Below are 26,125 nucleotides of genomic sequence, written 5' to 3'. Positions count from 1 at the left end.
CAGATGCCCCTTCAACAGGAAGTAAGCAGTGGTGAGAGCCTTCCTGGGGAAAGATACTTCAGCAGCAATTTCCTTCCTTTGATTTCTCCTCTTCGAAGAGGTTGCCCTCTTACAGAGACACACTTCTCTTGGGGTTTGAGGTCTAGAAAGTCTTTGCTCATTAGAAATCCTCTTTTAAGGGACATTCTTTAGAATTCTTTCATTAAATTGTTCCTGATAGGTTCACCACCCAAGTTTCTAGAAGGAGAATAAAATGTCACTGAGAATGAATGTCCCAAATCCTGGAAGCAAGGATGCTCAAGAGCACTGACAGGGTGGAGGCACTGGCCCACGTAAAACGTGCTACGGAAGAAAGCCCACAGAGGGTCACACGTCTTGGAGCCCCGTTTACAGGAAGCATTCAGGGTGACAAACTCGTGGTGACAATGCAGGGTGGGTGTCACTGGGAGGAGGGGACAGGGAGTGACTGTGATGGGGGGGCACCTCTGGGCTGATGGCAATATTGTGCTACCCAGCAATGTGCTGAATGTACTAAATGCCACCAAACTGCACATTGAAAAGGTTAATTTTATGTTGTGTGAATTTCACTTCAATTTTTAAAAAGCGGGGAAATGAACTGATTGCCTAAAAAGTGTTTACACTGACTTATGAAAACAGCTACAAATGTTTCATAAGTTCAGTTGGAGAAGATTGGAACTTCTGGGCATAATTTCACATATTTCAGAAAGACCCAGCTAGGGAATAGGGCTCAGAAAGAAAACACAATTATTTAACTTTAACCATTAAGGTTATTTTTCAGAAATTAGGACAATGATTTGTTTAGTAACATGGGCACCTCTCTAAATCAGTCATTACCTTCGTCTTTCAGTGAAAAATTCTTAAGAAAACGTTCAGGTCAGTCTATTCTGTTATCTCTGTCAGTGATCAAGACTGAGTAAAGTGTACAAAGGGGAGAGTTGGCAATCACAGAAGGCTCAGCACACCCTCCAGGGGTGACAGAAGGGGAGGCGTGAGGACTGCAGACCACCCAAGAGTCCTTTGCACTGTGCAGGCCAAGATTAACCACCACCAGGATCACCACCCTAACGTTGGTGCTTCAGAAACTGTCGGTAAAAATGCGCTCACCCCGTCGGCAGTTAGACAAAGAAGTTCTGCTTTGACTGTGGTCCTTGGCATGTTTCTCTCCCTCCTCAGTCATCTGCTGAGCATGGGCGCCACAGAGAGGAGTCACCATCCAGGGTGAGAGGCGACCTCCTCACAGGGATGGCTGACTGTCTGATCCGGCTCTGCTGGCGCCGGTGGGCTTCCCCAAGAGGGCCATCAGGATGTGACCTGCAGGCAGACACCCGTGGAAGCAAGTTCCCACCCATAACTTCATTCCCGTTACCTTCTGACCTGAAGTAGAATGCCATGCAGTTAACAGTGTTCAGTAAAGTCCTGACTCATAAATGATGATGTCTGAACCCAAACAAACTGTCCAGTAGCTCTTGACCATATGAAAATGTAGAATAATTTTTAGTAGCAATCTCACAGGTGGCTCTGACCCTCTGCCTTCCTCCACCACCTTCCCCCAAGGACCGAGGGACAGAGTAGAACCCAGTCAACTCAGGGTGATTGGGCTGTCAGCCCAGCTTACGCGAGGGGACTTGCTGTTAAAAAACAAAAGCCAAACTTGGGAGCTTTGCTGATCACGGAGCAGAGGGGAGAGGGGGCTTCACAACCACCGTCTCTTGAGTTGTGTCTCAGCACACGCCTGCTGTGGTGGAAGCTGACCCCTCCTCCTCATCAGCCAGAGAGAGTAACAGTTGAAAGTACAGAGCGAGTTCTTTAAAACAGGAATCAAAGAAACCAGAAGGAAGATGAGCTGATAAAAGAGCAGAAAAGCAGCTACTCCGTATCCCTCCCAGTTAGAAACCCACCCAGTGAACTTCCCTGGCAGCGCAGGGATCCAGAATTCAGCATGGGCAGGACTTTTTTTTTTTTTTTTTTTTTTTTTTTTTTTTTTTTTTTTGCTTCTTCATTCATTCCTTCTCTTAGGAATCTCAACACTTCCCTCCTCCTATTGTTACAAAATCATAATTATTTAACAGTAGGGGCCAGTAGTTTTAAAACTTCAGAACATTTGAAAAATAGAAATCCCAAGAGGAAGCTCCGTGTTAATCCCAGATCCAGGTGGAGCGGTTCTGCTCAAAACTGGGAGGTGGGCAGGTCGGGGCCGCCGCAGCCCCCACCCCGCTCCTCGGGCATGTGGTTTGGGGTAGTCACGGAGGGTTAACTGCTGTTACAGACATTTCCGGTATCAGTACAGCCCTTTTTCCCCCTCCCTTGGGTCAGTATCCTGTTACCATAGCTGGCATCTTGGAGCACTGGGTGTGTGATTGAGAAGCTGAGTGGAGTGTTCCTTGTTAATCTCAGATATGAAAGACAAATATTTAATTTAAACATGCTCTCATGCATGTCTTCTCAAGTTGAAGACTCTTACACATTTTAATTTTAGGAAGAGTACTCTTAAATTGATAAATTTGCCAGTGAGACGACTGTGTTGATGTGGGACGCTGAAAGTGGGAGGAAAGAAAGGTTCCCTGTCTCCACAGCCCCTCCCCTCTTTCCTTCAACTCTCCAGTTAGCTGGCAGATTAGGTCATGTTATTCTGTTTTTAAATAAAGACCTTGCAGCTCCTCAGATTAAGTAATAACTTGGCCCCACATGTGTGAGGTGGGCCTGGAGCCAGGTCCATCCAATTCCAGCGCCACAACCAACGTGTAATTACTTCCAGTTTTAGGGGAATTCATTTCTGTAAACTTCCCATTTGCTTTATGGTTGTAATCCCTGGGCCTCGAATCAGAAATCTGATCATTTCTTGTGGGAGGTGTTGATATAGTTTAGATTCTTGGTGTTTTCCAGTGATCTTATTAATAACAGCAGTAAGCCATCTATGCTAGAATTATCTTGAGTGAGCAGGAAGAGCGTCAGCGTCATGGCAGATAATTGTATGAGTGCTCCAGGTTTACTTGGGGATTTTTTTTTCCTGTTTACTTAGACACTTATTAATGAAAGTATGACTTTTAAGAAAGGTGATTTTCCTTCATATTAAAAGAGAAATAAAGTAAGAGAATTTGCTTCTGTCCCTAGAACCACTGACAGGGGAGATGGTAGGCAGAAGGTCCTAAACCTGGACCACACGTTGGGAGAAGCCTCAGACCAGGACTTTCAGCATCGCCTGCATCGCCTGTGAATTGAGACAGTAATACAGCTACCGCTTTCATTGGTTGTTGCTGTAAAAACAGTTACTGTAAAAAGCAAAGGGAATTCAGTGATCTCCCTTCCCACTGGGTGTTCATTCCAAAGTGTGGTCTTCCGCGTCTTTCTTCACGAGCACAAACCTCTCTCTTAAGAAAGAAGAGCAGTTTGCTTTTACTCTTCGCAGTCTCTGAGGGTGACCCTCTCCAGTTTTTGCCACTTCACAGCAACAGAGCTCCGTGTACCCGCGTCTCCTTGGTTACTGACCTTTTCCATTAACCTGTTTGTGGGAAATGCACCCAGCAGTGAACGCTGCCTGGTTGTGGAGTGTAGTGGGTGACTGGCACTGCTCAGTGGAAGAGACAGGCGTGCTTGCTGCCCTGAAGCTGCCCCTGTGTGTCCCCCAGTCACCACGGCCCTCCAGTCTCCTCCGTGGTCTCCAGGCAGTTTTACCGTTTGTGTCGTGTGTTTGGTTCTGCTGGTGTGTGAACTTGGCACAAGGCCTCATTCCTGCGTGCTCCATGTTGTGCTCCTTCATCCACCAAGGAGGCGCCAGGCCCGGCCACTTGCAGCCCGTCAACCTTGGCTGAGGCCTTCACTGTGGTGTGGGGCGAACCGGTCAGGCTTGTCTGGGTGTCTCTAGTGCAGTGACTCTGGGGGTTCATCTTCATCCCATTTCACGCCATCAATCACAGTCCGTCTGTGTGGTCGTCCAGGCACCGGGCTGTTACAGCAGCGGCTGGAGCTGAAGTGTGTGTCCATCCAGGTGGCAAGGGGGCTGCTTCACCTGCATTAGACGCTCACTGTTCCTAGAAGCGGGAGCCCCGTGTCCACCGCTGTTTGTGTGTAGAGTGTCCCTGCCGCTCTGCTTGTGTTCCACTATCTGGTGTCTTTATTTTTCTGGTCTCTGTGCCTTTCCAGCCTGAGGGTCTGTAGTGGGTCTCAGTGCAGCCTCTGGTTCTGCAGAGGCCGAGGGCCCCGCTCTGCGAGTTCCTGTTTCGGTTTCCTCTGGTCTGTCCAGGCCTTTGGCTTGTTGGCCTCGTGGCGTGCCGGCCTGTGTGTGTGGGGAGTCGGAGTACTTCAGCAGTGGTGTTCATGTGTTACAGGTGGCCTGCCCTTCTGCTCTCGTTATTGACCGAAGTGCTAATTTATCAGAGCCACCAATCTTTTCCTTTATGGTTAGTGCTTCTGTTTACTTGGTTAAGAGGTCTTTTCACACCCTGAGGTCATGTACGGTGCTTTTTATTTGGGACAGCATGCCCACAGTGGGGCTGCTTGCTCAGTCTGTGACTGGGCTTGTCTTTGTGACCTGACAGGCAAGGGTGAATGAACTGTCAAAGCATCTTGAAATGACTGGCTTGACCCACAGGTCTCCCTGGACCACGCCCAGCACAGGAGATGCTGGTTTCCTTCCTGTCCCAGAAATCTGCCTACAGGTGCATGAGATTAACTGGGCACCCAGGAAACAGTAAAATTCAAAAGTCAAATGGGAGTTTATAAAAACAAGATCTATCATTTATCCATGCTGGGTGTGCACGTTGTATGTAATCCTCAAAATAACCTCTCAAAGCAAATTATTTTATCCATTTTACAGATGAGGAACTTAAAGCTCATCAGAGTAAGTATTTTACCCCAAACCCACTTTAAAACACCCCAAAAGCAAACCCTGCTTCTCCAGGGGCGTCCTGAAGCACAGTATGGTTTGGTTATACTTGGTCGTGGGCAGTCCATGTCGAGTGCTCGACAGCAGAGCCTGCCAGCGTTGCTTCTATCCTGTCTTTCCATCTTGGGGGAGGGGAGGCACGAAGAGGCAGAGCCCAGAGATGGCAGTTTCCCTGCCAGGTGCTAGTGTCGCCTCCTGCCCAGGTCGTGACACACCTGTGATGCCGCTGCCATCAGCCGTCTGCACAGGTGTGCAGCTGGGTTTCTTGGCTAGGGCGGGGCCGGCTCTTGGTGAACGGGTTTTGTTGGTGCCCTTCTCATGCCAGTGTAGACTGTCTCAGCAGGACCAACAGGCTGTCCTGGGAAGAGTGTAGGAAGGGAGTCCACCTGATATGTGAAGCCATGATCATAGAACAGATTCAAGTATCAGAGCACACTTGTAATACTATTTGCTAAAAAATACTTATCAGAAATATGGGCTGACAGATTGTGTGTGGAATGTGGGTGCGTCTGCCTCCACACTGGTGAGTGAGTAGACTGTGTGGCATTTTTCAAAGTAATAAGCCCCACCTGGGACAGAGACCAGCCTGAGCCCTGTCCACAGAGCTGCAGAAAGCGCCTGAAGCCAGGCCTCCTTGTTTCCCAAGTAACTGAGCATGTGAGTCTCCTGCCAAGGCAGAACACACATGTGCAAAGAACTTGTTTTACACAAAGTTGTACTGGTTAATATTTTGTATCCCAGATCTTGAGGAAAGAATTCAGATTAGGAAGGACATTTTAAAATATAACCAGCAGATATCCTGTAAAATGGGAGGCATTCCAAAGTTACAAATTTATCTGACATAAATACATAATAAACTTGAGCAGGTTCAAAGGAATAGTGCAGAAGGCTTAATTTCAGATGTGTCTTTCATTTCCTTTCGTGAGTTTCTCCAACTATGTACAGCGTGAAAAATATCTTCCTGAAATTCAGTGAAGTAGCCTTGCAAAATGTTTGGTAATTCCCCACGTCTGTAAGGCACTGGTGGGATGCTCTTGGAAGAGAACGGTCTCTGGGTCGGAATGCCTGGTTTGATGCCGTCACTGTCCAATCGCAGGACAGTTCATCACCCGCACAGGAACCCATCCCATTAGCAGTTACCCCTCCCCACCCCTCAGCCCTGTCCCCCAGCCCCACCACCCCTCATCTGCGTCTGTCTCTCTGTATTTGCATGTACTGACCGCTGCTCTTGGAGGGAGCCTCTTGGCTTATTCCATCAGCATCGCGCTTTCCAGGTTCCCCCCATGTTGTATCTCAGGTCAGGACGCCATTCCTTTCTGTGGCTGTCTGGCGCTCCGTTGTACGGAAGGACCCATTCATCAGTTGATGGACATCTGGGCTGTTTCCACTTTACTTTCCGGCTGTTGTGGATAATAATACTGATGTGAACATTCACATACCACTTCTGTGTGGACATAGTTTTCAGTTCTCTTGGGTAGATGCCTAGGAGTGGGGTTGCTGGGTCTCTGTCAAATGTTTTCCAAAGTGACTGCCCCGTTTTGCCATCTCACCAGCATAATCCTGTGTTTTAGTCACTGATTATCTCCCTCCTTAGCATCTCAAGGCTGCCATGGCTCCTGCCGATTTGTTCGTGATCTCCTTGGCCATCTGGTCATGTCAGGCCAACCTCTGAAAGAAACTCATTTCCGTTATCAAGGCAAACGTTTGTTCAGTTCACTCAAGGTTGTGTGTGTGTGTGTGTGTGTGTGTGTGTGTGTGTGAGTGTGAGGGTGACATGCTGCCTCTGGAAGATAGAGGAGGGCACAGAGTGGGGGAAGGGTAGGTGGTGGATAGATCATGAGCAGCACTGAGGTTTAAAGAACAGTTCCAAACTCTTCACAATTACTAAGAACTCAGAGATTTTTAAATGTGGTTATGTTGATCATGAACTACTTTATTAGAAATTAAAATGGAAAAAATTAAGTATTTACTAGCTCACCTCAAAGTCCCAATAGGAAACCCATTGAATAATAATATAAATAGCATTTTTATGAAGAATATTTTCTAAAACAAGGCAACTGTAGTGAGAAGAGTAGCATTGCCTTGTTTCTGCAGATGTCTTTAATGTCTGGACCAATAGAAGACAGGATTATCATCTCTGCTCCGCATCCTATCTGTTGTGTACTGTGCACCATGTAACCTCCAAAAAATTCCACTGTGCACTCGTGAGAGGAGAACCAGAGTGTCAGGAAACAGTGCTGGCCTTGCAGGCCCCCAGAAGGTCTTGGAGGCTCAGAGTTCCTGAGACTGCATTTCACAAACCCCTGGTCTGAAATATTCCACCTCCAGATAATACGCTTTGCAAAGCTGTGACTACTATGTAGTAGGTGCGGAGACATTAGCAACCACATGGAGAATTTTAGGAACATTTTACACCCAAAATATATGCTTGGTTAAAAAAAAAATTCTGAGATCTCTGAGGACGAATTAACTCCGTGAACAGGTTGTGTCCTGTCTTGTGGGTGACCTCACCATTGTGGTTTGAACCTCCTGCAGCAAATTCCACTCCACCCACACCCAGAAGGGAGTGGCTCAGGTCTTAGATTTCCCGCTGAAGGTTGGGAGGAGCCAGATGAGGCAGTATCAGGTGGGAAAAACCCTAAAATAACTAGGGGAACAGGTCACCTGAGCAGGGCCATCAGTGGGGGTCTGTGTGTGCCGGGAGCGTGCCCTCCTCCTCCACGTGACATCTGTCGTCCCCAGGTTTGGTGAGCGCCCTGGACCCCGGAGTCTGTGCCAGCTGCAGCCCTGTTCCTCCTCTACTTGTGTGTGTTTCTCCTCTCACTGCCACTCCGTCCTGTCACTCTGCTCTTCTGGCCTCTCTTCTTGCAGGTGGTCCGCCGTGTGTTCCAGGACGGACCCCCATCCTCTCCTCATAGTGACCGGGAGCATCGGGGGTGAAGGTTAGGGAGCTGCCTCTCTCGGCTGGAGATTGAGAGGTGATGTGCCCCATGGGGCTCTCAGTTCCGCGTGCTACTGTCGTCCCCAGCTGCCAGACCCAGGCTCATGCTCAGTCCAGGAGGAACAAATGCCCACAGCCCTGTGCAGCGTGATGGGGAGCATGGAGTCGGTCAGGCTTGTATGTCAGCCCGTAGAAGGCGTGCGTCCCACGTGGTCAGCTGTTCTGGCTACTTCTGCTGCTGTGCGCCCTCCCTGAGAGCCTGCGCCTGCTCCCACCACCCTCGGCACTGCGAGCTGGGAAGCGGGAGTATCAGAGTCCTGCAGGGAGCAAAGGACGGGGCCAAGAGGTTTCAGGACTGCAAGCAGTGCAATAGGGATATGTAACATTAGTTATTAAGGCCACAGGCTTTCTAAAAAGTAAACAACATTATTACACATTAACATTGTTGAAACTCACGGCAAAATCTAAGACGCCTTTCTGATATATATTCGTTTTGTGGGGCAACTAAAACTTTTTTCAGTTGTGGTAAAATGTACATAATGTAAAATTTTCCATCCAAAGCATTTTTTAAATTGAGGTATAGTTGACTTACAATGTTGTGTTAAGTTTCTGGTGTACACCATAGTGATTCAGTTATACATATGTATAGATACATATATATTCTTTTTTTGTAGGTTATTACAAGGTATTGAATATAATTCCCTATGCTATACAGTATGACCTTGTTGTTTATCTATTTTATATATAGTAGTTAGTATCTGCAAACCCCAAACTCACAATTTATCCCTTTCCCCCCTCTTCCCCCTGGTAACCATAAGTTTGTTTTCTATGTCTGTGAGTCTGACTCTGTTTTGTAAATACTTGTGTCATTTTTTTAGATTCCACATCTGAGTGATACCATATGGTATTTTTCTTTCTCTTTTGGACTTAACTTCACTTAGAATGAAGGTCTCCAGGTCCATCCATGTTGCAAATGGCATTATTTCATTCTTTTTTATGACTGAGTAGTATTCCATTGTGTAAATATACCACAGCTTCTTTATGCAGTCATCTGTCAATGGACATTTAACATCTTAACCCTTTTTAAGTGGCATTAAGTACTTTCACTTTGTTGTGCAGCCATCATCACCATCCATCTCCAGAACTTTCTCATCTTCCCAAGGAGAAGCTCTGTCCCTGTTAAACACTGACCTCTACTTCCCCCAGTCCCTGGCACCCACCATCCTACTTTCTGTCTCTGAATTTTTCTGCTCTTGGGAGAGCTAATAAGTGGAATCATACACTATTTGTCCTTTTGTGTCTGGCTATATTATTTATTTTAGATAACTTATTGATCATTTCTCTGATTGTGTGAGTAACACATATCTGTTTTGGAAAAATACAGGAAATATATAAACCAAAGGAAGAAAATGCATATCACCTTTAAGCTCTACTCAGATAACCACTAAAAACATTTTTATGTCTTTCAGAGAGAGACATTATACTTTGCTGTCCGCTTTTCATTTAGCAAGGTATCAGGGATATCTTTCCATGCCCTTAAATATTTTCCATATAACCATTTCAGTGGTTACATCACATTTCATTCTGCAGATGCATCACAATTTAATGAACAGTCCCCTTCCTGTTCTTTTGCAGGCAGGTTCTAAGGCCTGTCTTCCTGTCTGTGTACCACTGTCTTCATCGCTCGTCCTGAGTGGTGGCTCCTTGGGCATTCAGCCTGGTGTCTGTGAAGCAGGTGTGCATGTGACCAGCACACTGACCAGGCCTCTCTTCTTTCCCAGGATGGCTGGCCTTTTCAGTTTGATTGACACCATGTGGCCTCCAGTTGTGCCTCTGAGAGCACCTGGCCGCAGCTCGGCCTGTGAAGAGGTAAGCCCATCACTGACAGCTCCCTGGTTGCACCTGCTTGGTGTCAGGTGCTGAGCCAGGTGCCACTCCACAGTCCACATCCCAGGAAGCTGGGACCAGTGCATGTAAGCCAGGACAGAGGTCCAGGCCCACTGGCCCGCTTGCAAGTCCAGCCACCACCACACGCCAGGGCACAACCAAGGTCTCAGTGTCGCACCGAACAAGACACTTTCAATCACTAGCAGAACCTGCACTCAGTCACCAGTTGGAGCAGAAACTCCATGAATAACCTCCTGCTTATCCTGGGATTTCCCTTTCCTTCCTCGTCAGATTGTTCCCAGGAGTTGCTCACAGGTAGCAAAATTGACTGATTAAAATGAGTCCCCTGTCTCCATGCTGAGCCTACCCAGCAGTCTGGCCAGAGCTGTTCTGGGCTGTAGCTCCTCAGGCAGAACATGTGCCACCTTGTTTGTGTGGTACCTGACCGCCTGGCACAGGTAAAACCATGGCTCTGTTCTGTGCTGGACCAGCTGCACTGTGGTCAGAAATGCCATTTCTAGAGCACTCACAGGGGTGGAGTTTCTAAATGGTGTTCTCAATATACTCTGAAAAGTAAATTTCTAAAACGAAATCTTGAATTGGTCATAAGTTAAAAAGCACAGAAGTTCTTAGCTTGGTCCCAGAGATAAACAACATAACCCGTTTCTTACATAGCCTTCCAGAGAGGTAGTATGCTTCTGTGAACCAATATGTGTCTATTAGAGTAGGTTTATATTAACAGTGATTTGAGTCTTTTAACAGTACATTCACGTTCTGCTTTTGTCTTCACTTTAAACAGGAAACAACTCATCTGCCTCCTCCTAGCTTCTGTTACATCCTCTCTGCTCATCCAAATCTGGGACAAATTGATATAATTGACGAAGACCCCGTTTCTAAGCTTTACCATCCTCCGGTTCCCCGCTTCTTAAGAGAAATTCTCCAGGTGGTGTTTTTGTTTCTGCCAAGGTCTCAGTTATTTTCTGTGGCTGTGCTGGGGGTGGGGGGGGGCCTTACTCACCGTTCTCAATGCCTTTCCAGACTGATGGCCTCTGTACCCGTTGCAGTTTCTACGCCAGAGTGATTTACCAAGGACCACAGGTAATCAGTCTCCCCACCTCTTCCTCGTGAGGTGTCATGCGGTTCACTGAAGGATAATCTTTCAGAAATTAACGTGAGACCAAAACAGAAGGACAGTTGAGTCCAGTTGTGTCCACTCTGCTCTGAGGCAGTAACAGACCCACTCCTCCTGCAGGGTGGAGATGGGTGTGGGGGGAGCCTCTGTCAGTCAGGTGCTGGGGATGAGCCAGCTGCGCCCCCCTTCCAGCTCTCAGCCCAGCCCTGCGAGCTCCTTTCTGACACAGGCAGTTGTAGGAAGGAAGGAGAAGCTGTAGCCTCATTTCTGGAGTGAACGTAGGAATCTCAGGAGAGTGCTCACCATTTCTGAGAGCTCTTGTGAAGCTACGGGCCGTCCCATGGAGAGGCCGCTGGAAGACCTGGCTCTTTGTGCCCAGCAGGCCCGCTGGGCCGAGACTGGGAAGAAGTAAGTGCTCTCGTCCGGCACGGGCAGTGAGTGCAGTGGGAAATTGCTGGACGGTGACTCACAGCGGAATGACCCTGTGTCACAATCACCCGAGAGCACGCAGAGTTTCCTCTTCTCTGCTTGTGAGTGGTCATTTTACAGAGAATTCGTGCCTCTCTTGGAGTGAGAGGGTGACCAATGTTAGTCCAGGGCAGCGCTCTCGCCAGCTGGCCCAGCACCCTGCCCCACAGGCTGGGGATGGCCCCCAGTGAGGACGCAGTCCAGCCCCTGATTGCCTCTTACTTCCAGGCTGACTGCACTCCTCCGCCCGCAGGACGCTTAGCACCTGCCACGTGCCCATCACCCTAACCACACCTCAGGTGGTGAGGCTGAGGCATCAGTGGTTCACAGTGCAGCTGCCACTACCTGCAGGCACAAACAGCCACCTCGTGCTGTCACCCCACTGGCTCCTGCCCACAGCCCTGCAGCCCGGCCAAAGGTACAGGGTAAAGGATGCAGTGTCCAGTGCTCACCCCGTGCTCCCCCAGTGGAGGCCCGGGGTAGCCGTCTGCCTCACTGGGCAAAGGAGCCCTGGCTGCGGGCTGGCTGAGAGCACAGATCCCTTCTGTCCCAAATTTCCCACCAAGAAGCAGGCTTCTGTTAGCACAGGTGCAGCCTGCCAGCCGCGTGGTTGTGTGTGCCGAGGGCTGGGAACCCAGTGGAACAGATTCCTCAGTCCACTACGTTTCTTTATACTTCATGTGTTCTCCTTTTGTGGGGAAGAAAATCCCAGAAACAAGCTTCCTCCAGGAGGGATGATCCTGGAGTATAAGATAGGGAGATCAGGATGGCAAAGTGAGAGCACATGGAGCTCACTTCCCCCACAGGCACGTCAAGAATACACCTGCGTGTGGAAAAGTTCTCACAGAAGACTAAGTAAACGCTGGCTGAGGAGACCTGGACAGCCAAGGCTGCAGGGAAGACCCACATGTAATCGAGTAGGGCAAGAGGAAAAGCATTGGGTTGAGACCTGTACCCCTGTGGGGGACTCAGAAGGAAAAGGGAGATCTCAGGGGTGGACTCTCACCCTGGGGCCCCCGTTCCTGGGGTCCTACATGCAGGAGACAAGCCCCCTTGGCTATTTGGAGAAGTTGGACTCCATTCGTGAGTGCACGGTGCTGGCTGACCCTCAGGCAGGGCAGAGAGATCTGCCTGAGCAGCAGCTGGATTCCCGTGACTGACTGACCATGCACCCCAGCCCAGACCCGGCGAGCTGTACAGCCATGCTCACTCCATACCACATCAGAGCACTGGGCCTGGAATGGCCAAGACTGGGGAAAGAACCACCTGGGGCTGCGTCTGAGCACAGCTGCAGATGCCTCCATAGGAAGGGCATCGACTCTGTGAGCACAGAGGCCCCACGTGCTTCATCACTCCCTCCTCTGGGGCAGAGGTCCTGGTACAGGGAGAGGGAAAACACACACTCAGAGGGAACAGAACCAGCGCAAGCTGGGGATCAGCACTGAGCAGAGAGGCAGTCTCGCCTCATACCCTGCACAGGCCCTGGCTCCTAAAACACATGCCACACCCCCATCAAGGTGACAGTGGCCAGCACGGCCTGAGGAAAGATGGCACTGGCATCATCATCAGATCCAGCCCTCCCACCAAAATGGGTCCATGCAGTCCGTGTAGGGGCCCTCCCACATAAGAAGACCCATTCAAGACCAACACAGGTAGCTGTTTCACCAAAATTTATAGAAGCAGAGAAAGTTAAGCATGTGTATGTGAAGAAATGATGGCTGAAAACTTCCCAAACCTGAAGGAAACAGATATCCAGGTACAGGAAGCACAGAGGGTTCCAAACAAGATGAACCCAAACAGACCCACACCAACACTTGTCATAATTAAAACGGCAAAAGTTAAATGGAATTCTAATGGCAGCAAGAGAAAAGCAGAGTCATATGCAAGAAAAGCCCTCAGAGGCTCTCAGCTGATTGTTCTGAAACTCTGCAGGCCAGAAAGGAGTGGCAAGATTCATGAGAAGTGCTGAAATGGGAAAACCTGCAATCTAGGATACTCTACGCAGCAAGGTTATGATTTAGGATAAAAGGAGAGAGAAAGAACTTCCCAGAGAAGCAAAAACTAGAAGAATTCATCAATACTAACCCTTCCCTAAAAGAATTGTTGAGAAGTATTCTCTAACTGGAAAAGAAGTAAGACTCTATAGGAAAGGGAAAATCTCACAAGGAAACACAAATATATAGTAAGGGTTGAAGATTGCTTAAATAAGCCAGTACGAAGACTGAAAGACAAAAAAGTGTATAAACAGTTGTAACTACAATAAACAATTAAGGGAAAAGCATGAAGATGAAAACATGACATCAAAAACCAAGTATGGGGAAGGGAGTAAAAAAGGTAGATCTTTTAGAATGTGTTTGAACTTAAATGACTGTCAGTTTAAAACAAGTAGATATAATTATGCGTCAACATATATGAACCCCATGGTAACTACAAATCACCTACAATAGATACACAAAAGCCAAAAAGAAAGGAACACAAGCATGCCACCAAATATAATCATGAAACCATAAGAGAAGAAACAAAAAGAAAAAAGTGAACGGAGAAGAACTACAGAAACAATCAGAAAGCGTGTAGCAAAATGGCAGTAAGCCCACACCTATCAGTAATTACCTTAAATGTCAGTGGGCTGGATACTGTGATTAAAAGACACAGAGTGGCTGATTGGATGAAAAAACAAGATCCTTCAATGTGCTGCTTACAGGAGACTCACTTCAGGGCTAAAGACACACAAACTGAAAGTGAGGAGATGGAAAAATAATTCATCCAGATGGAAATGACAAGAAAGTGGGGGTAGCAATACTCATATCAGACAAAATGGACTTTAAAACAAAGGCTACAACAAGAGATGAAGGAGGGCGTGATACCAGTACAAGAAGATACTACATCCACTAACATGTACACACCCAGTATAAGCACACCTAAGCATGTAAAGCAAATACCAACAGACACAGAGAGATTAACAATAATACAGTGATAGGAGGGGACTTCAACAACCTACTTACAGCAACAGACAGGTCACGCAGGCAGAAAATCAATAAGGCAACAGTGGTCTTAAGTGACAGAACAGACCATTTGGACTCAGTAGGTATCTGTGGGACATTCCATCCAGAAACAGCAGGACCCCTTTTCAAGTGCACATGGCACATTCTCTAGAGTAGCTGATGTGCTAGGCCACAAAGCAAGTCTCAGCCAATTTAAGAGGATAGAATTAGTATCAAGCATTTTTTTTCTGACCACAACAGTATGAAACTAGAAATCAGTTACAGAAAGAAAGATGGGGAAAGAACGAACACGCGGAGACTAAACATGCCGCTTGAAGGAAAAAAATGGATCAAAGAGGAAATCAGAAAATACCCCAAGACAAATGAAAATGGAAAGACAGAACCCCAGAATCAATGGGTTGCAGCAAAAGCAGTTCTAAGAGCAAAGTTTGTAACAATGCAGGCTTTCTCCGGAAACAAGAAAAATTTCGAACAGCCTAACCTACCATCTGAAGGAATTAAAGAGAGAAGAAACAAAGCCCAAAGTCAGCAGAAGGCAGGAGCCAGTAAAGGCTAGAGAGGAAGTAAGTAAGACAGAGACTGCGAAAAAGCCAAAGAAAAGATCAGCGAAGCCTAAACATTCAACCAGACTCACCAAGAAGAAAAGAGCGAGGAGATGAGAAATGAGAGAGGAGAAACAACAAGCAATACCATAGAAATATTGACAGAAAATACTACAAAAGTTACATGCCAAAAAGTGGGCGATCTAGAAGAAATGGGCAAATTCCTGAAAACATACAACCTGACAAGACTGAGTCAAGAAGAAAGAGACAATTTGAACAGACCAGTCACTAGCAGTGAAATTAAATTTGTGACCAACAAAACTTTGAGCAAACTGAAGTCCAGGGCAGAAGGCTTCATAGGGGAGTTCTAATCAATATGTAATGAAGAACTAACACGTGTATTTCTCAAACTATTTCAAAAAAGTTCAAGAGGACAGAGCACTCCCAAACTCATTCTACGAGGCTACCATTAACCTGATACTAAAACCAGGCAAAAACACTACAAAAAAAGAAAGCTGCAGTATCTCTGATGAACACAGATGCAAAATACTAGCAAACCAGACTCCACAGTGTGAAAAAAGGATCCTCACCACGATCAGCTTGAATTTACTCCAGAGTCAAAAGGATAGCCCAACATTCACAGATCAAATCAGTGTGGTCATCACATTAACAAAAGGAAGGATGAAAACTCACATAAGCATCTCAGTAGACAGGAAGCATTTGACAAAACGCAACATCGACCCATGCTAAAGAGAAAACTCCATCAATGTGAGTATGCAGTCAACAGACTTAGCAACAGACTCACAGAAAACAAACTAATGTTACTGAAGAGGGGCGTAAATTAGCTGTATGGGGTTAGGAAATATTAACTACTATGTATGAAATATGCAAGAAGGTTATGTTGTACAACACAGGGAATTATATAGCCATCATCTTATAATAAATTTTAATGGCGTATAGTCTGTAAAACTATAGAATCACTGTGCTGTATACTTCAAATCAACTATACTTCAGTAAAAAAAACAAATACACATTTAAAATAAATAGGCTCATTCTTGCTTGTGCCTCCTTTATAGCCACACTCATCCCCTTTCCCAGCCCTACCCCGTGGCAACCACTGACCTGCTCTCATCATTATAATTCTGTCATTTTATGCTGGTTACATAAGTAGGCCATGGAGTGTCCATCAGTATTAGTTTGCTAGGCCTGGCTATGCACAGTACCAAAAGCTGGATGGTTAAAACCGAAGAGAATTAATGTTTCACACTTCTGGAGGCGGAAGCCTGAGATCATGGCGTCAGCAGGGCCTCGCCAGCTCTGCCAGCTCTGGTGTCCACCGGCCATCCTTGGCATTGCTTGGCTTGTAGTGGCCAGTCGCGTGGCCATCCCCTCTCTGTGTCTTCACGTGGCCTCCCTCTGTGCTTATCTGTGTCCGAATTTCCCCTTTCTGTAAAGAAGACAGCAGTCATTGGATTAGGGTTCATTGTAATGATTTTATCTTAACTTGTTTGTAAATACCCTCTTTCCAAGTAAGGTCACATTCTGAGGTGCTGGAGTTAGAACTCCAGTAGGTCTTTTTTGGAGGGATCCAATTCAACCCTTAACATCTCCTTCTGAAATTTTTTTCTTTTTTCAATTGGCATAATTCTCCAGAGATTCATCCAGAGAACTAATGGTGTTGAACTTTTTTTTTTTAATGGCTGAATTTATTCAAGGTACACTGTCAAAGTAAGCAAGGGCTTGCCCAAGAAGGGTTATACAGCAGAAGCTGTAATGGAGCTTCAAGTAACAAAGAATTGAAACCAGCACTTTTCTTCTTTACCACCTTTGGAATGAAGAGCCGAGGTGCTCCACTGGCTGGTTCCTCATGTATTAATTCAGTCTTAAATTTAAAAGGTAGAGGAGTGAAAGACGAGGGTTGAGGGAAGGAGAAAAAGATGAGGGAGGAATAGAGACTATTTAAAGGAAAGAGAGACGAACTAGTTTCAGTTTTCTGTATTCTTCACCCTTCTCACCCATGACCACTCTTTTTTTTAACTTTTTTTTATTGAATTATAGTCATTTTACAATGTTGTGTCAAATTTCAGTGTAGAGCACAATTTTTCAGTTATTCGTGAACATACATATATTCATTGTCACATTTTTTTCTCTGTGAGCTACCACAAGATCTTGTATATATTTCCCTGTGTTATACAGTATAATCTTATTTATCTATTCTACATTTTGAAATCCAAGTCTGTCCCTTCCCACCCCCTGCCCCCTTGGCAACCACAAGTTTGTATTCTATGTCTATGAATCTGTTCCTGTTTTTTATATATGTTGGGTTTTTTTTCAGATTCCACATATGAGCGATCTCGTATGGTATTTTTCTTTCTCTTTCTGGCTTACTTCACTTAGAATGACATTCTCCAGGAGCATCCATGTTGCTGCAAATGGCATTTATGTTGTCGGTTTTCATGGCTGAGTAGTATTCCATTGTATAAATATACTACCTCTTCTTTATCCAGTCATCTGTTGATGGACATTTAGGCTGTTTCCATGTCTTGGCTATTGTAAATAGTGCTGCTATGAACATTGGGGTGCAGGTGTCTTTTTGAAGTAGGGTTCCTTCTGGATATATGCCCAGGAGCGGGATTGCTGGGTCATATGGTAAGTCTATTCCTAGTCTTTTGAGGAATCTCCATACTGTTTTCCACAGTGATTGCACCAAACTGCATTCCCACCAGAAGTGTAGGAGGGTTCCCTTTTCTCCATAGCCTCTGCAGCATTTGTCATTTGTGGACTTTTAAATGATGGCCATTCTGACTGGAGTGAGGCGATACCTCATTGTAGTTCTGATTTGCATTTCTCTGATAATTAGTGATATTGAGCATTTTTCATGTGCCTATTGATCATTTGTATTTCTTCCTTGGAGAACTGCTTGTTTAGGTCTTTTGCCCATTTTTGGATTGAGTTTTTTTTTTTCTTATTAAGTCATATGAGCTGCTTATATATTCTGGAGATCAAGCCTTTGTCGGTTTCATTTGCAAAAATTTTCTCCCATTCCATAGGTTGTCTTTTTGTTTTACTTACGGTTTCCTTTGCTGCGTAGGAGCTTGTAAGTTTAATTAGGTCCCATTTGTTTGTTCTTGCTTTTGATGGAGATACTGGGGATTGAACCCAAGACCTTATGCACGCTAAGCATGTGCTCTACCACTGAGCTATAAACGCCCACCCACCCCGGCCCTGCCCACCCAAGACATCGTTCTGTGTGTTTGTCATTTGTATGCCCTTTTTGGTGAAATGTTAATACGTGTCTTTTGCCCATTTTCGGTTTGGATTATTACCGTTGAGTTTTTAAGTTCTTTATTCTGTTTAGAAAGCTTTTGTTAGATATGTGATTTGCAAATGTTTCTCGGGGTCTGTAATTTGTCTTTTCAGTTCATCACATAAGGTTTTTTTTTTCTTCCTGAGTACTCTTTTTTTTTTAAATTTTTAAAATTAATTAATTAATTTGGGGGGGAGATAATTAGGTTTATCTTCCCTAATTTATTTATCTTTAATGGAGGTACTGGAGATTGAACCCAGGACCTTGTGCATGCTAGGTACTCAATCTGTACCACTCAGCTAACCCTCCCCCTCAACAGGAGTTTTTGCAAAGCAAAAGTCTTTAAATTTTTTGTGGTCAAATTCATCAGCTTTTCTTCTCATGGTTCATGCTTTTATTGTCAAGTCAAAGACAAGTCAAGTCTCTTTGCTTCGCTCTAGGTCCCAAAGTTTTACCTTATACACTCTTCTCTAGAAGATTTATTTACACCTGAGTCCATGCTGCATTTTGAGTCAGTTTTTGTGTAAGGCGCATTCTTTGCCTGTGGAGGTCAGTGTTTGTTTATGGGCCTCCTTCCTGCGTTGAATTGCTTTTGCAACTTTGTCAAAAATTCATTGGGCATTTTTGTGTAGAAGAGATCTATTTCTAATACAATTTTAACAGTAAGGTTGGTAGTACTACTTTGAATCAATTGGTTGTGTCTTTTTCTGACTTTATTCTTAATCCCAGTGCTAAAGGTAATTTGATAGTTAAGTTCAAAGGAAATGAGACCATTTTCGCTCACTGGGAGACAGAAAAAGAGACAATATGCCAAATCCAGGATATTTACAGAGAATCTAATATCTTTGAAGATTGTCAGATAAATTCTCACCTTCAGATAATCTTGTAGAAGTCTTTACTCTTTTTGAGAAATCTACCAGTTTTTAAAGTGTTTCTTGCCAATTGTTCCAAAACAACCATTTATAACTCCTCAGTCCGGTACAGGATTGTGTGCTGTGCTGCGACCTGTCTCCCACTCCTTCCAGTGGAACAATTTTTCATCTTTGCTCATCTTTTATGACCTTGTCATTTTTGAAGAAGAGGCCAGTTGCTTAATAGAATGCCCCTTCATATAGATTTGCCTGGCCATGAATAGAGTGAGGTTATGCGTTTTCAACAGGAACATCACATAAAAAATACTGTGTTCATATCAGGAGGCACACAGTTGATTTGTCCCAGTGCTTTTCTGTGTTATCAATTGATTAAGATGGTGTCTTCCAGGCTTCTCCGCTCTAAAGTTAAATAATAAGTATTTCATACTTATTAATTAATAACTAGGTAACAAATGTTCTGTGGGAAGATAGTTTAAGACTGTATATATAAATGTCCTATTTCTTATCAAACTGTTACTCACTTTTTAACATCTATATGATTCTTGCCTGAATTATTACTCTGATAGTGGTCAATTGGTAATTTTGTAATTCCAGAATTTTTTCTATTTTGGCTATAATTAGGACCTTTTCATTTCCATGATTGGACTTGAATATGTGTTCACCTATTTATCTCAGTTTGGGCCAGTAGATTCAGTTTTTTTGGTTCAATGGGTTATGATCTGTAACTGCTGTTTATTTTGATACTCAGATCTCCCGAGATTCAAGTAGCCTCCTGTGTCCTTTGGACGTGTACTCATCATTCTTCCAGTACTGCCTTACTTTCTGACACAATAAGATGCTTCAGACTCATTTTTCTTTGCTCTGTAATCAGCCATCTCTTAAGGAGCCCTAGGTGATTTTAACGAAGAATGGCATTTAGAAGCCAAGATCCCAAGATCTGGTACTAGGTGGGCTCATTTGCTGCTGGGATGTCATTGCTTCTAGGTCCTCTCAAGACAGAGCAAGGAAATACATGTGTTCTCAAGCACACATATATACAGGTCCATATCTGTTCTTTCTTTTTTTCTCTCAGCCTAAAATCTTGGTTTTGTACCAGTACCTCCAACTCTAGATCATCACCACAGAACTGACTCTAGATTGTCTCATTTCCTTATCTATAATTCCCTTACCCAACAGTGAGAAACTTGGTTCTCATTTTCCTCAATATATCTTTGTCTAATTATCTATATGTGATCAGCCTCCCATGTGAGCTGCTTCCTCCACTCAACTCACAGCTTCTAACCTTGCTGGTCACCTCCTCTGCCCAGTCTTATCAGCCAGCCACATGGGATCCTCAGCCTGACCATACCATCCCTGCCAGCAACACCAACTTAACCTCATGCCAGCCAGGTTCTCATGGCCCAGCCCTGCTGACCTCAAGGGTCTTCCTAGGCAAATCCTGGCCCCATTTACATCTACTGAATCCTGAATTCTGACCAAAGGGAAAAGGCTGAATGTCATTATGTTAATTATGTCCTAAGCACCTCCCAGAGGCCCCCCTCTGCCATTACCATCACATTGAGGGTTAGTACTTCAACATATGGAGTTGGGGTGGTGAGAGGGAAATACTAACATTCAGTTCATAACAGTCCCTTACCCTTAGGAAACCACATCCAGCAGGAGAGAAGGATGTGCATATTCTGAATATGAGACACTGATGGTGACGTCCTGAGTGTGTGGGCGTGGGGTTGAGGGAGAGGGCATGACTTCATCCTGCATGGGTCAGAGGTCAAGCAGAGTGGGGCCTGGGAAGGGCAGACTGTCGCCCAGTAAAGGAGCCCCTTACACTGCTGCAGGCTGGGCCTCACAGAGCTCAGCTGTGTCCAGGACAGCTAGTGACCAAGACGTGCAGAGGCCATGGCATGTTTTGAAATATTTGTTGAAATGATATCAGAAACTGTTAGTGTTAATAATAATCACCTAAGGTTATTGCTTTTGAAAAATAATTTTGGATATAAGAGTAGCTATTATATTAACAGCCTTGACTGTGTCTTTGAATTACAGGTAAACAGTTTGGAGCCCAGGGAGCTATGGCTGGTGGTGACTGACGTTACTCTGCAAATGCAGCGTGGGGACACCTCTGGCCTTCCCAGAACCATGCCTGTGTGGGTGGCCCCCTCATGCGTGCTGGGCCCGGAAGTCCAAGATGCACTCTCTGAGGCTGTCTCCCAGAGCTTCCTCTTCCGGGATGCCCTCCTAGACCAGGGTATGCTTTCATCTCACTGATAGCTCTGATGTGGCGACCAAGAGATGCCATAGACTGGCTTTGTGGGTTCTTGCTGCCTTTGTCTTGCTCTGTAACCACTGGCCCCGTCCCAAATCTGCTGCGGCCATGACCCTTGTAGTGGCCGCCTGGACACAACCAGAACTCCCTGCAGTGCCGACACGCCCGCAGGAGATGTGGTCTGTTGCGGTCACACTTTTACAGATGCAGGAGCCACCTGAAGCCACTGCCTAGAGCAGCACTTTTCAAAACAAAGGAAAGGCTAGAACATTGTAACATGCTTCCCTCGGCACCAACCCCCTGTGGACATCAGACTCCACAGGTGCTCACAGCCCTTCTGTGAAGTGGCCTGGGGTTTGCGTGGAGCCTGCACTTGAATCATCTCTTGATCATTACAGCGCCTGACACGACAGCAGTGCTCTGGACTGCTGCTGGTGTGCAGCAGATTCAGAGTTTGCCTTTGGAACTTACTGGAACTTTTTCCAAATATTTTCTATCCATCGTTGTTTGAATCCACACTTGTTTGCATCTGCAGATACAGAGGCCTGACTGTGTGCTCAGATAAGTCAGCCCTTTATTCCCAGGAATCACTCTAGGATCCTGCCTAGACTGTATTTTCCACTTTATAACTTACATGGCACAAAATCTGCCTTTCTGAATCGAATTTGAACCTAGTGTTTGTGTGCATTTCCAGCTTAGTGCATGGGGCTTTGGGTTTCCTTTCTGCACAGTGTTGGACACACAGGGCCCCCACAGCAGTGCCCTCAGCTCTACCTGCCCCTGACTCCCAGGAGGCTGCAAAGGACACGTCTCTACTGGAGAGAGAACTTGCTTGTTTCAGAGCTCAGAGCTGTGGTAACCTGAGGTGTGTCTGTTGGCAGGTCGGATCGTTTGTATTGGACGGACTGTCCTCTTGCTTCCAAAGCCCCACCTGGGTGTGGCCTCGGATGCCTGGGAGCCGCCGGGCCCTGTGAGGCTGGATGCATTGGATTCTGTCACTCGGGTCAACTCCATCTGCAGTGTCCAAGGTGTGTAGTCGATCTTGCTAGAAGAGGTATTTATGTTTCCTTAAATACCACACTTACTTTATATTCACCTGTTCACTTGTTCAGCAAGTGTTTGTTGAGTACCTGACAGGTTCCATACACTGGATATATAAGGAGCAGAATCAGAAGTGACTCCTGCCTCCCAGACTCGTAGTCTGTAGAGAAGAACCAGCAAATACAGAACTACAGCCTCCAGTGTTCGAGAGCAGGAAGGGCAGGAGGGAGCAGGCAGGGGGCAGGTGGAGGGTGGGGGCAGGAGGAGAGCAGGATGGGATGGGGGCTGGGAAGCACAAGGGGTGAGAGAGAGGGAGAAGGGCGTCTGGAGAGGCGAGTGCATGTGCAGCAGAGTCAGAGTTGGCCTGGGGTTGCAGCTGGGTGGGGGTGAAGCTCGGGAAGGGAAGCAGATCTGGGGTGGATTTAGACAGGAGGGAAGTTGCCGGGGAAGATGACGAAGTCAGTGCAGAGGGAGCGAGACCCGAGCAGAGAAGGAACATCTGTGAAAGTCATTTCCAAAAAGTGTACAGAAATTCCAAAAGTCACATTGAGGGACTGCCCCTCCACCCCTAGACCACTAGATTCCCGAGCCCATGATGGTCTGTACGAACAGCCAAAGCTGTGATCCACCGGTGCTTGGATCCATGGTCCCCATGTGCTGGTGTGTGTTCGGTGCATCAAGGCCATTTGGATTTTCTCTTCTGGGCGCCTCCTCTCACTGTTAGTACTGAGATGTAACTGCTACAGCCAAGTGGCCTTTAAGGAAGCAGGCTCTAACGGCCATGTCTCATCTCTGAAGCAGGGACAGTAGACCTGACTTCAGAGCAAAGGAGTACATAAGATGCACCCTGGCGGCCCTGGGGCTGATGGGGGAGGCAGACACTCAGTGCTTCCACTGCACAGCCAGGCAGCCCGCTGCGGGTGGAGGGCTGGAGCCAGTGACTGCAGGGTTGGTGGCCCCAGGGCCGTCAGGGTCTCTCAGGCAGAGCTGGTGAAAGGCACATGGAAAACCCCCAGAGGTGCCCAGGCAGCTATAAGGTTCACACTTTGAAGGGGAGACGGGGCTGTGGTTCAGACTGGTTCTGTCTTGCTCTGCTGTCCCTGGCCATGCCGAGGAGGTGGAATGGTCAGGTTTTTGTCTTAAATGAAGCAGTGCTTTCAGCACCATGAGTAGGCTTTGGTGCAGAGCAGGGGCTGGTGGTTGGCAGGAAGATGATTGCCTGGCTCTTTGGAGGAGTGCAGGTGAGGGTGGTTGAGAGTCTGGGAGGCTGACGAGCCCCTGGCAGGCAGGCTGTGAGGGCCAGATGCCTGCAGACCTGGGGCAGCCTGTCCACAGTCTGTGGTCTCCAGACGCCTGCGGAGATCCCATCCTGTGACCTTTCTCAGAGCAGAGAAGGGTGAGGACACAGCCCCCATGTGAAAGTTACTGCCCATGCCACTTAGGCCTTGGGGACCTGGAATCTTAAGACCACAGGCACCAGCAGTGCCTAGAGCACCGTTTTATGAGGAAATACATCCCTGAAGAGCTGGCTTCCAAAGAGGTTTGGAACCTGACTCACTCTTAACTGCAGCCCGTGAGTAAGAAGCACAGAGGTATGAGCAGAGGGGAGTCTACAGACACCTGTGGGGAGAGAGGAGGGTTGATTTTTCTGAAGAACCTCATATTTTAAAAAATAATAATTTGTAGTGAGACTTGCAAAATTAACCATTTTAAAGAGAGAAATTCAGTGCCGTTAGTCCATTCACAGTGTTGTGCAACCACCTCTTTTTGTACATTGTCTTTTGTTATTTCAGTGGCTTTGAAAGCAGTGGTAGTCTAGTTTTTAATCACAGTGTAACTGAGATAAAATACACCCTTACAGCGTGCACAGCTCGCTGTCACTGCTGTATTCACACAGTTGTGCAACATCCCCACTAACTAGCTGCAGAGTATCTCCATCACTCCAGAAAGAAACCCGTGTCCACCGGCAGTCACGCCCCACCCCTCCCAGCCCTGGCACCCACTCTTCTGCCACCTGTCTCCGCGGACAGCCTGTTGTGGACACACATGGACATGAACTCGTACGCTGTGTGTTCTTGTGTTTCTGGCTCTTGTCACTTAGTGAAACATTTTTAAGACATTCCTCAGGCTTCCTTCCTTTTTGTGGCTGAATATTCCATCATTTGGATAGACCTGCTTTGTTTATCCATTCATTGGTTGATGCATATTTTTTTGATTTGCTGTGAATATGCATGTAAGGCCTTTGGGTGGACATCTATTTTCTGTTCTTTGGGCATATTCCTGTAGTTTAGATCGTTTTCATGTTGGCCGTCATCCTAAACAGAGCAGCCGTACAACTGGGAGGAACCTGTGATTCCTCCAGCTGGGGAGACGACCATAGAAAGTAACCCATCCAGAGAGACAGGACTGAGAGACCGAGACAGGAACTCTGCGTCCAAACAAGATGACCAAAGGGCAACTTCAGGAAATATAGCCCAAGGTTAGAGACATGCAGTGTCCACTGTGACTTCTCCGGAGAGGGGCCGTGTTAACAGAGGGTCTCTTGCCAACACCCCGACCATGGAGTGACCCCTGAGCCGTGGAGGAGGCAGGGCCACTGAAGTTGGCTTTGCTTCCAGAACAGCTTTGTGACAGATCAGACGTCCTGCTGTCCACACCCTCACCAGCAGTGAGTGTTCTCAGGGTCTGAGATTTTCAGCCGTTCTTACAGGTGTGCAGTGGTGTCTCATTGCTGTGTAGTTTGCATTTCCCTGATGGCATGTGATTCAGAATGTCTTTCATGCTTATTTGCTGTCCATATATCTTCTGTGATGAGGTGTCTGTAAAGGTCTTTGACCCATTTTTTTATTCAGGATGTTCATTTTCTTACTGTTGAGTTTTAAGGCTTTTTTTTTTGTATATTTTGGATAGCAGTCCTTTATCAGATGGGTCTTTTGCAAACATTTTCTCCCATCTGTGGCTTATCTTTTCATTCTCTTAATAGTATCTTTTGTAGACTGGAAGTTTTACTTTTAATGAAGTCCCATCAATTTTTTTCTTTCATGAGCTGTGTTTTTGGTGTTGTGCCTAAAAACTGATTGTCAATCCCAGCATCACCCAGGTTTTCTCCTAGGAGTTTTATAGTTTCGCGTTTTAAGCTTAAGTCTGTAACCCATCTTGATTTAAGTTTTGTGAAAAGTGTAAGGTCTCTTTCTAGATTCATTGTTTTTCATGTGTGTGTCAGTTGTTTGAACACTGTTAAAAAGACTGTCCTTTTTCTGCTGGGTTGTCAAAGATCAGTTGGCTGTATTCATGTGAGTCTATCTCTGGGCTTCCTATTCTGTTGATTCGATTACGTCTGTTCTTTCACCAATAAGACACTGTCTTGATTTCGGCAGCCATAATGCATATCTTAAAGCCCTGTGATGTGTCTTGAAGTTGGGTAGTGTCAGTCCTCCACCTTTGCTCTTTCTTCTTCAGTAATTTCTCGGCTATTTCAGGTCTTTTTGCCTTCCGTATATACTGTAAAATCAGTGTGTTGGTATGCACAGAATTACTTGCTGGGGTTTTACTGGAATTGTGTTGAATCTGTAGATCAACTTAGAAAAAAATTTACTATTGAGTCTTCCTGTACACAAACATAGAATATGTCTCTATTAATCTTGACCTTTCATATCTTTCAACAGATTTTATAGTTTTCCTCATATAGGTATTATACTTAAACCAAAGTAGTTCATTTATTTTACCCCTAATGTAAATGGTGTTGTGTGTTTTTAGTTTCAAAAGCC

The 26,125-nt window shown here is 46.0% G+C and overlaps 1 protein-coding gene across 3 annotated transcripts in view; it reads left to right on the top strand.

Annotated features, from left to right (window-relative positions):
- SPIDR (scaffold protein involved in DNA repair) overlaps positions 1–26,125 on the top strand; it is a 258,183-nt gene that overhangs the window by 219,397 nt on the left and 12,661 nt on the right. For all 3 annotated transcript variants that reach the window (XM_072951649.1, XM_072951648.1, XM_072951650.1), the window contains exons 12-16: positions 9,626–9,713; positions 10,531–10,674; positions 10,770–10,829; positions 21,098–21,299; positions 22,199–22,345. In XM_072951649.1, coding sequence (XP_072807750.1) covers positions 9,626–9,713; positions 10,531–10,674; positions 10,770–10,829; positions 21,098–21,299; positions 22,199–22,345 — 641 coding nt within the window. The remainder of the gene's footprint in view (positions 1–9,625; positions 9,714–10,530; positions 10,675–10,769; positions 10,830–21,097; positions 21,300–22,198; positions 22,346–26,125) is intronic.

This window comes from Vicugna pacos, chromosome 29 (assembly GCF_048564905.1).
Source record: "Vicugna pacos chromosome 29, VicPac4, whole genome shotgun sequence".
Classification (NCBI taxonomy): Eukaryota; Metazoa; Chordata; class Mammalia; order Artiodactyla; family Camelidae; genus Vicugna; species Vicugna pacos.
This window is presented reverse-complemented; position numbering and strand designations above follow the sequence as displayed.